Source organism: Pinus tabuliformis, chromosome 3_2, assembly GCF_031772625.1.
Source record: "Pinus tabuliformis cultivar Carrire ecotype Pingquan chromosome 3_2, CPIR1, whole genome shotgun sequence".
In the NCBI taxonomy this organism is placed as follows: domain Eukaryota; kingdom Viridiplantae; phylum Streptophyta; class Pinopsida; order Pinales; family Pinaceae; genus Pinus; species Pinus tabuliformis.
Window position 1 is genome coordinate 1127673950 of NC_142302.1, and position 12009 is coordinate 1127685958.

Here is a 12009-nt window from a genome sequence, read left to right on the forward strand (position 1 = left end):
ATAACATACCTTTCTGTCCTTCGTATGGTTACTGCGCACATACTGAGGCTAACTCCATCGCAATCGGCCTTCGCATGCTCCCCGACCTTACCACATATGTGGTTCATCACCCCTCCGACTCCGAAATGCGACTATCAGAGTCGTTAAGTCTATGCTCTAGCCTTAAAAGGCTCGCGCAACTCTTTAACACAATACAAAGGAGTTACCTTAAACTTCCGCTCAAACCATATATAAGACCGGACTTCAAATTTCTTAGTCCCGCATTCATAACTATCGTCGGGTCCGCCTCTTAGTCCATCACCTTTCTGCCACACCGATCTCCATTCACCGATTACCCGATACCTCCGATCTCCGCTTCCCTGATATGCGATGGCTGATTTAGTCGTGACCGTCGATCAGGATCGCGATCCGATGGTCAACGATTAATCGCACGATCACAATCGCTTTATTCCAAAGGCTTATTCCAGTCCTTTTTGCAATGGTTTCCACCGATGTGATATGATCAGGATTGTTGATCTCAAGAGATCTAATGGTTCCTGTGCATTCCTTTTTACTTCTCCGCTCGCTCCTTTTACTTGGAAATTACGTTGTTTCCTCAGCGTTCTCCTTAACTTGGGTTTTCTTCAAGGTTTCGCTCTGATAACTTTAAAAAGGTTCCTTGCTGATGCGACTTAATCTCGGTCGTTAGTATTTCAGATCTAACGGCTGCTAAGCGTTACCACTCCATTTCTTTGTCCACTTGTTTACTTATATTTTTGCGTCTTTTCTTCAATTTTGCCTCTGTGGTTCAGTTCTTTTGAAGTTTCCCGTCCTCTGCTATTTCGATTTGCACTCTCCCTCCTGAGCTTACTCTGTTTCTTCAATTGGATTCTAAGATCCCTTATGATTCCTCTGAATCACTCTCTCCTCCGCGCATTCTTCAGAACTCTGCCTGCAATCCGCTGTTACAAGACCTACAAGTTCACACCATAATCAATCATAAAACACGCGATTCATACACTCTGACACAGTCAGGAATAAACTCTGAATATATATATGTAAAGAAAAGATTACATTCGAGACTTCTCCGTCTCGCACAGGCCTATTTTTCAATGTCAGTGGCCTCCTCTGACTCTGACTTTGCCCGTAGGCTTACATATATGCCAGGAGTTCTGTTGAACTATCTTGGTTCGACTCCTATATCCACTGAACCGACTCCTAAATCTATTGAACCGACTCCTAGATGTACTCTATCCTCTATGTCCACTTCTATTCTCCATTTAATGCCTAAAAACTCTCTCTCGCTCCTAGAATCATGAACTGTTCTAAGAGTCCTAATTGACTTTAGGCTCTTTTGTCATTATTGCCACTCATGTCCTCATTTATTCGAGAGCACTTATAATTTCCTCTCACATATCTAATTAAATCACTTAAAGGCCTAGATATTACATTAACTTGAGACTTAGGAAAACTATTTCCTAAAAATACATGACCCCCCTATGTCTATTTATTTACAATGATTTTCTCTTGGGTGAATGCTCTTATCACCTTTATACAACTACCTTTTTCAAGTCATGTTTCTTTCAAGATCTTCCATCCAATCTCATGAGTATTAGTTGTAGGTGACTTCTACAACCTTCTTTCGGTAGTCGTGTAACAACATGACCAAATGTTTAAAAAAATAAATCAAAATGAACATCAAATCAAAGTTTCCTTTTTATGATGGCCTTTCGTCATGACAACTTCTTGCAACATCAACATCTTGCACATGTATGAACCCATCTCCAAGATATTCATTACCAAGATTCTTCTTTTGCAGTATACATATCAGGGTCTTCATACCTTCTTCTTCCATGGAGATGTCATAGCTAATTCTTCTAGTTATCGGATGTTGATTACTTATCTTATCTTACATTACTATAGTTGCATCTTTCATGAACTCTTCTTCCTTTCTTCACATATTGCTTCCCCAAGAACTTCTATACATAGTTCCTTCATTATAGGAACCATAATTGTCAACCACCTCATCTTCCATATGAGGTCATATTATGTTGATTTCATCTTATCAATATGTAGAAGAGTTCAAGGCACATTGTCTACATGCCTTCATGCATCATTCTAATGGAAGATATTCTTCTTCTTCGATCATGCTCATTAGATAGAGCATTCAACCATGATATTAGCAATTGTATGATGACATGACTTTATCTATTAAATATACATACCTTTTCCTTCTTTTGGTCATCTAGACTTCCTTCTAGCAACTTCCTTTTCTTGCTTGAAGATGAAAATACTTCAATCAACTCAACATGTTGTACTCCTTTGTCACCATACCATCATTCTTCTAAACAATGGATCCCACACAAGGTGGAATGTAGACAATCAGCGAGACACTTGCTTCTTCCAAGTAGAGGTGAACCTTATAAATATTTTAGTGGAGGATCTTGATGATCCTCATTCTGCAAATGATCCTTTCTAATAAATATGATGTATGATGACCTTTCTTTATCTTCTATCTTGCTATATGACTTTCCTTCAAATATATACTTCTACTTCGGTTTCTCTTATATGCTTCCAACTGAGATGTGATTTCTATCATGATGACTGCTATAAACATGTAGAATTTCTACTTCAACTATCCTTCCATGCTTCTATGATGATGTCATCTCTATCTTGCTATAATTAATCCTATCTTACTTGTGATGCTTTCTATTCTCTTCTATCACTGAAAAGAAGTGAAGGAGATTATCTCAATCATAGTAGAGATGTTTCACTTCCTCCTTCCTTGTCTTCTTCTTATCAGGCTCTTCTACTTCTTCGGTGATATGGGCTTCATTTCTTTCCTTTCTCTTCTTTTTTTCCTTCTTGAGTTTGGGACAATTCCTTTTATAGTACCCATATTCATTACATTCATAACATTGGATCTTTGACATGTCAAGCTTCTTCCTTTTCAGAGGATCAAACTTTCCAAATTTCCCTTTCTTTCTAGCCATAACTACATAAGCTTGATTTTGTTCACTTGATCCAACATCGCCCTTTTCCTTCAACCTAGCTCTTTTCCTTCAACCTAGTTTCTTCTATGTTACATAATGACCAAAGTTCATTGAATGGAGTGACTTCCTTCTTTCCATAGATACTTGATACAATTTTTCTCCATTCATTAGGTAGTGCATTGAGTGCAACGATGGTCCTTTCTTTATCAGACATTATTTCCCCTAGCTCTTATAGTTGATATCTTATTTGAGATACCCTCATAAGGTATGAGGCCATCCCTTCTTCCTTTGATAACTTCATCTTGTATAAATCGGTGCTCAATGATATAACTTCTCTTGCATTGCTTACGGAAAACAATTCTACCAACCTTTCATAGATATCTTTCAATTTCGCCAACTTTGCTACCTAAGGGATGAGGGAATCCTTAATTGATTCTATGAGGATTATTTGAGCCCTTGTTTCTCCTTACATTTATTTCGATAGTGCTTGAGATTACTCTTGTGATGGTTTGGAGATTAAACCCTTAACATGTTCAATAACTTCATTCTCTATGAGGATCAAATCTATTTTTTTCCTCAAACAAAACATAATTTTCATTATATTTATGAATATTACATGTTGTAGATGCTTTATAAAAAATCATATCGCACAATTGTGACGAAGACTTGTCTCTTGCAAAGAGTAGAAAATTAGAAATATATGACTAATATGATAATAGCATAATCCACCTCAGTATCCAGTACTGATCTCCAACAAAATCTTGATAATAGTCCAATAGATCCTTACACTTTTGTTGAATTTCGCTCAAAGGCCTATGATAGTATTGAAAAAATTCATGAGACCTATGCTCCTTAATCATCAAAGTACCATATTGTTGAACTGCTTCTTTGGATAAAACATTAGCCGCCTGATTCCTTTCCCTGTAGATATGTTTGCATGATATAGAATCAAAATGGGTTTTTAATATCATAATCTCATCCAGCAGGTTTCTAAGAGTATGCACATGACAAACAACAACTTGATTGAACCACTCTACAACTATTTTTGAATCTCCATAAATCTGAAGATGACGACATCTTTTTTCAATAGAAAAGATAAGCAGGAGTCTAACGTTGTTTAGTTCGGAGAAATTATTTATTCCTCGCCCTAATCCCATTTTTAGCTTGAAATAATGATCATCTGCAAGATATAATATCACTCCTCCTCCACAACCATCAGCTTGAGCTTATCCATCAAAGTAGGCCCATGGACTTGATTTATCAATGTTTTCTGCAGTGATTTTCCCGAGCTTAGAAATTTTTACATTTTCCGGTATAAGATTGAATGTAGCAATCGGATGCATGCAAACAGGGCATCTCCAATATGCCTTCCCACTGGCCAAGAAGGACCCCAAAGGGAATAATAAACAACAAAAAAAAGCCCAAAGGGTGGCAGCATACTGACCTGTTGGAAGAAGAGGACACGAAGATAGAACCTACAGGGAACCAATCAGAACTTGACACACAAATGGGACAGAAATATACATAGGAAGAGAATGCCCCAGATACTCAGTTGGGGCCATACAACACGAAACAACAACAAGAACCTCAACTGGAAGTAAGTGGCATCAAATGAACTCATGGATCCGAAGGATCGGAATCTGACAAAGAACATCCAATGAACACAATGGAAAACCAGCTAGCTATTATTGTACCCACTCCCAACTCTAGAGGTTGGCGAAGAGTGGAGAAGAAGAAGGGCAGAAAAGTATAGGCTAGCTGGAATTTATTTTTTTCTCTTTCTTTTGTAATCTTTTGTTTCCTGTCATTACAGGAACAACCCATCTGCATATGCTTCAAGCATCTACAAAATGTAATTTTTTCATATGAATAAAATTACGGCTTTTTCCACAGGAAAAAAAGATTGAATGTAGCAACTATTTGAGTAGCAGAGAAAGCCCAATTCTATTATTTATCTTGAAATAATGTTGTTCCTTACCAGCAATCTTTCCCAACATACCAGCATCGACAGATTCATGAACTTTTCGAATTGAATACTAGTCCACCAGAATTCCCATGCTGCAAGCACTGATTGCCCCTGCCACCGATTTGTAATATTTAAACTTTGACATACCATCTTCCATAGTTGAACAGTGATGGGACACTCCAGAAATAAGTGAACAAGAGATTCTGTGTTTTGTTTACAAAAAACACACCAGATTGGGCCTTGGAAAGCTATTCGCTGTAGGATATCACCCGTTGGTACTTTATTCTGCAACAAGCACCACATGAAAAGCTTGGTTCTTGGAGGTCCCATTAAACTCTAGATCGATCTACACCACCATTCAATGTTAATTGGTTCACTCCCAGCACAAATGATTAGATATCCCTCTCTCGGCGTGTATCCTCCATGTTTAGCGCAAGACCAAATGATCTCATCTTGACGATTTTGTATTCTTATATGAGCTTCATCAAGCGCATTAATAAAATATAGCCATACTTGATGCCAGAGATTTGGAAGCTGCAATGCTCGTGCTGAAATCCATCCTTGATGAAGCAGCGTGGAGTTATCATCTGCTGCAATCTAATTTAGTATGTTATATCCAGCCTCTCACAGAAATAGCAACATATCCGATGTAAGTATATGTGCATTTCCACTCCCAGTGCACCCATCAACACCAATGCGGACTCTCATGCCTGTGCCAATGCTCCAAGCCAGAACTGTCCTTATAAAATTGAACGAATTCAATACAACCCTCCACATGTTGATATATCCACTCTGTTCCAATGTGGCAACCTGATCCAATCTTCAACATGTACCAGCGAGATATATTTTTTCACTACCACTTGCTTCCATAATCCATTTGAAGAGATGAGATGCCATCCCATTTTTGCCGCCAAGGCTTTTGAAAAATTGATCAGATTTTTCATGCCCTAGCCACCCCATTTTTTCAGCTTTGCAATATGCTCCCACTTGATCCAAGCAAATATTTTTCCTTCTTTCTTACCTCTCCATAGAAATATGCAACATATTTGCTGTATTTTTTGTAAAATGGCAATTGGAATCCATGTTATTGACATCCAGTAAACTGGGGTAGCTTCCAACATTGATTTAATCAATACCAATCTCCCAGCTCTCGATAGCCATCTATGATGCCAGGCTTTTATCCTACTCTCAATTTTTGCAACCAACCAAGACCAATCTGCATTTTTATATTTATTTGGTTTCAACCTGAATCCTAGATATTTCAACCCTGCTTCAATGTTCAACTGTTTGAAAGGAAATCTTTGTTCAACAAATGCCAATTCATTTGGAGAGCATTTTGCTACAGATAATGTAGATTTCTCATGATTGGTCTTCATGCTAGTTGCTTTGCAAAATATTTTGAGTATGCCATCCATAACAGTGGAATCACTAATTTCCCCACTCATAAAAATTAGTACATCATCAACGAATAGGAGATGGGTCAGCGCTATATTTGAGGCAATCTTAACCCCTTTGAATAGCCCTATGTTCTTATTCTCCATGATCATCCTACTCAATCCTTCCATCACCAATAAATAAAGTAGCGGAGATAATGGGCACCCTTGCCTGAGACCATGTTCTGGATGAAAAAAATTTGTCGTTGAGCCATTGATCAGTAAACTGAATGACACAGATGAAACACAACACATTATCCAATTTATAATATTATTATGAAATCCTACATGAGTCAAAATCATTCGAATATACATCCAACTTGTCCTATCATAAGCTTTGGATAAATCAATTTTCACAATCATGCCTTTTGTCTTCTTAACTTTCATGGAATGGAGGCCCTCCTGAGCAATTCCTATTGCTTCATGGATCTGTCTATTTTCCAAGAAAGCAAATTGCTCCATAGAAATATGATGAGATAAAATTGGCTTTATCCTATTTGCTATGATTTTAGCAATGATATTGTCTGTACAATTGCATAATGAAATGGGCCTAAAGTCATTGAAGTTAATGGGTAAATCAGTCTTAGGGATTAATGCAATAAAAGTAGCATTGAAGGCCTCATACATCTTCCCTTCCAACCTGTAGTCTTCAATTATTCTAAGGAGGTCATCACCAATGAGATAAAAAAAGGTGAGGTAAAATTCTATTGACCAACCGTCCAGACCAGGACTCTTGTCCCTCTTAAACCATTTAAGAACATCTTCCAGTTCTGCCATCGTAACAGGGGAGAACATGTCATTATTTTCCTCTTCATTAACAAATCGAGGGAAAGCGCTGACCACCCTGATCACCTCCGCTAAGGATGCCTCCTGCTGAGCTTTAAATAGATTAGAAAAGTGTTGAATACCTTGATTTGCAAGCCCATTAAAAGACTGAATTGTATTTCCATCCTCATCCTAAAGAGACCAAATATTGTTAATGGACTTTCGCCCTTGGTAAATTGCCGAAAAAATCTAGTATTGTCATCTTCAAACTTTAGCCATAAAGCTTTGCTTCTGAGCCTCCAAGTCTCTTCTTTCTCCTTTAGCCACTTTATTTTTTCAGCCTCCAAATGAATAACATGTTGCTTTGCTTCCAGAGATGAGAATCCTCCATTTACTGGATCTTCCAGCCTAATAAGTTCTGCTTCAATATTGCAGATTTTTTCATTATCCCTTTTCCTTTTGATTTTAGCCCAATCAATAGTTTTCCTTTTGATACACAGAAGATTCTGCATAAATTTCTCAACAGTTGATACATGATCTGATCACGACCATATTCTCCATTCTTGTTTAACCATCTTATGGAATCCCTCATCACCTAACCAGGTTGAGTTAAATTTGAAAGGTGCATGAGGTTTTGATGACAACCCAGAGATCTCTAAAAATATGGGGGAATGATCAGATATTCCCCCCGATCCAACCCACTGCCTTATCAATTTAATCTTATCAAACATGGATTCCTTGATAAGAAATCTATCTAATCTTCTGGCCAGCATGGTAGAACCAGTCATGCGATTCCTCCAGGTAGGTTGCATACGTGCAGATTCAATGTCAATTAGCTTATTTGATTCCATGATTTGTTCAAAAAAGTTTGTAAGAGAATCTACTTGTGCATTATGTCCCCATGACTCTGCTAGACCCAATGAATAATTCAAGTCTCCCCCCATAATGATATTATCCTCCTTCATGAAAGAATCTTTCATAAATGCCTCCCAAAATGCTGTTCTGTTTTGGCAAGGCCCATATACATTTAATAACCTCATAACAATACCTAGTTCCTTTGAAAATACTTCCACTCTTATCACACCTTCCCTACACCATACATTAAGTAATTTCATTGTTTTTCCATTGATTCCCAGTGCCAACACCCGGATCTGCCTTTAACATCCAATGCATGAAAGGACCAACCTAGAACCATTGCTTCCAGACCTGGAATAACATGCTCATAGATCCCCAAAGTCTCCTGAAGAAAAATCACGTCCAACTTCTCTGATGCCAATAATCTTCTAAGGGCTAATTTTTTAGCAGGGCTAGCCAACCCCCTATAGTTAAAGGATATCCACTTCATCAGGTAACCATACTTGGGTTGTTATTTGCTCTAAGAACCATGTCAATAGACATCTGATGACCTTCTACTACATCCACACAGGCCTTTTGAATGGCTTTAGATAAGTGTGATTTCTTGCCCCGACTACTTTTAACCTACTTAGGCTGTGACGAAATAACAATACCCCCTACCTGGTCAGATGCATGTATTGCAAGTGATCTAAGATTATACCTGTGATTGGCATTGAACTCCGAAGAGGGTTCCATAATCATGGATGCAAAAACCGTAGGTAAATATGGAATAGTTGAAACATGATCTATGTTGCATTCAGGATCTGTTGCCAATGGGAATGTAACAACATGTAAAGTATTTTCCAAAGATGGCCATGTGTTCATATGTTCAATATAATCACTACCTTGATTAATGCTAGCTGGCTCAGATGGTCCCAAACCAGTTGTCCCACTCTGCATCTTATGATCCACTTTGTTGCTTCTACAATGCTTCTCTTGTGTAGGCTTCTGCAAATTGTGATTTGTGATTCCTTCTTTCCCAACCTCCTTGTTTCCTCCTCCTTTCCTTTGTTCAATAATGGGCATTCCTTATATAAATGCCCGACAACATGGCATCTTCTACATCAAAACAAAACCCCTTCATAGTCCAACTTCTGCAATCTGGAATATCCTCTCCACTGGAGTAACAAGCTTTCAACAAATCCTTCCCTTGTATCCAATTGAACCAGTATCCGGGCATAAGACATATTGCCTGTCTCATTAAATGATTTATCATAATCTAGGAAGGTCCCCAGATCATCCCCAATTCTTTTAAATACATCCTCAGACCAATATTGCAATGGTAAACCCGGAACCCTGACCCAAATCGGGCATGTTCCCAATTGTTCGTGATCCAGGTCAAATAATGGGGACCATCTTTTCAATAGAATAGGAGCCATTTCAATGTGCTAGATATTCGATAGCACCCATTTTGTCTGTTCCGACGATGTGAAACTAAGGGAAAACCATCCTCGTGTCATTGTCATAACCAAAGGCAAGTAGACCATCATATGACCCCACTCCTCCACCACCCACTTCTTGAGCCTAGCTAAAGAATATTTTCTTCCTTGTACCCTACCCACCAGCACACAATCAGCTGTATCCAACACATCGCTCATTTTGATACCCTCTCCCAGAACCAATTGCCTGCCTCTTTCCTTCACTTTGTTAGTTTTTTATCCCTGTTGGAAACAGATTGTCATTGATGTCAATATGGCAATATTCAAGAGGAGGAGACAGAGCATATCGGAGCCAAGAGGAGCGGACCAAGCCAAAGGAGCCACATATATCGGAGGAGTGCCAGAGCAAGAGGAGCCATATAGGAGTGTCAGAGCAAGAGGAGCCATCAGAGGAGCAAGAGGAGCCATCGGAGGAGCAAGTGAAGCAAACAGAGCCATATATGCCTCAGACAACATTATCGGGAGCTGTTGAGCCATATATGCTTTCATTAATACTATCGGGCGATTGTTCGGGCAATGAAAACCCACATATGCATGTATTAACGATTATCGGGAGTGGAGGCAAATAGCAGCGATATCGTATCGGAACTCTTAGGGGTGAGAGTGGACACGATATGCGATTTAGCGCTGACCGTCCGATCTGAAGGAATAATGGACGACGGAGATCTAATCGGCAATCGGCATATCGGAGCGATCGCGTCGGAAGGATCGGGGGATGCGATATGTGACATCGCCGATAACCTGGAGCCGAAATACTGTAGATTGGAGTTAATAACAGTTTCGGGTCCAGAATGAACCTTCAACCTTGCGAAGTGGGAGAGCGACAGTCAGAGCCGAAATATTATAAAACAGAGCCTAAAGGAGCATCGGGTCCGCAGACCCATTACATTGCAAATCTGCCGATAGGGAACTGCCGATAGGCCGGACCCGAAATCTCTTTAGAAGGGAGCTTAAAGGAGTATCGGGTCCACAGACCCATTACATTGCAAATCTGTCGATAGGGAACTGCTGATAGGCCGGACCCGAAATCTCTTTAGAAGGGAGCTTAAAGGAGTGTCGGGTCCGCAGACCCTTTGTATTACAAAGTCGCCGAGGTGAACTCGCCGAATTGACGGAGCCGAAATTTGAATAGGCTGGATCATAAAAGGGTGTCGGGTCCGTCGCATCGGAAGAGGCTGTTCTATTGTTTACAGCGAACGCCGATGTTCATCGGACCCGAAACAATATTAAAGGGAGTCTAAAGCCATATCGGGTCCGCACCTCATCGGAGGTCAGGCCTTAAGAGTTTTGTTATGGTTGCGAAATCCGGACCCGCCGAATTTATGAAAGCAGCCATATAATCCTTGAGATCCGCGTACATTGAGTTAAGCGGTTTTTATGCTAGTTCTGTGTATTGATATTATATGGTTACATATGGCCATGAGGGGTTTTATGGTAATTCCATATATGTCTATAAGTGTGGCGGGTTGATTAAAGCACTCGGTGATGGTTGATTAGAGGCTCGGTTGGTGGCTTCCGATGGTTGATTATAAAGCACCGATAAAAGGTGGCTTCGATTCCTAGTAAGTCCATGGTTATAAAAGGCTTTCGGCCTAAAGAACGCTTCCGATAAAGCCTGTAAGACAGAAGAAGCGAAGGAATGGAAGCCGAAGTGTCAAGCGATCAAGTGAGGAGGAAGCCAAAGAGTCAGCATGTAAGAGGAAACGAATGGACAGGGGGATGGAGCATATAAAAACAGCAAAAACAGAGAACTGAAGGTGTCGTTTGGTGGATGGCATAACTTGAGCATGAGATAGTGGAAGCAGCAGAAGAAAAGGGGGCAGCAGAAGCAGTGGAAGCTGAAAAGAGCACAGTAGCACACCAGTGTATACCAAAGAGGTTGGAGCCTCAGAATAGAACAGGATTGAAGTCCTTGGGAGTTGGTGCTCCTAAGTCCAAGATTGGTGTCTTGGCAAAATAGAGTTGGTGCTCAGGAGGTTGGAGCCTCACCAAAGTCCAAGTTGGAGCTTGGCAACCAATTGTGACAATCTATTTATTGTATTTATTTTACTGCACAGTTATATTAATAAAAGCATTTATTCCTGCTATTCATTTTGTGTTCTGAACATATATGTTTTAACTAGTAAAACAATAGTGAGAAAAAGAAATACTAATTCACCCCCCTCTCATTATTTCCAACAATTGGTATCAGAGCAGGCTTCTTCATTCTAGCCTAACAGCTTGAAGAAGGATCAGCAACCATGATGAGAAATCATGAAGCATCAGGAAAACCTCCTCTATTTAATGGAACTAACTTTGGGTTTTGGACCTGAAGTCTGGCATTTTTGTCAAACTGAATACCGAGCGACTTCCACTCTTCCAACAGACCAAGACGAGAGGAAAGCCTACATTGCAAATGCAAAAGCCATGAACTCTATCACTAATGGAATCACTGATTCCGAGTTTACAAAAATCATGCACTGTAACTCTGCCAGAGAAATGTGGGAGAAGCTAGTTAGCTTGTACGATGGAGACTCAAAAGTCAAAAAGGAAAAGCTTCA

General features: G+C 39.6%; 1 protein-coding gene across 1 annotated transcript; it reads right to left on the reverse strand.

The window, feature by feature from the left end:
• Positions 1-9094: 9094 nt before the first annotated feature.
• LOC149184633 (uncharacterized) lies at positions 9095-9409 on the reverse strand. Its single transcript, XM_089415402.1, has one exon. The coding sequence runs from the start codon at positions 9407-9409 to the stop codon at positions 9095-9097; it is 315 nt and encodes a 104-aa protein (XP_089271528.1).
• Positions 9410-12009: the final 2600 nt, after the last annotated feature.

What these genes read in the sequence shown, in the direction of transcription:
- LOC149184633 (XM_089415402.1), bottom strand. Translation starts at nt 9,409, where the DNA reads ATGGCTCCTATTCTATTGAAAAGATGGTCCCCATTATTTGACCTGGAT.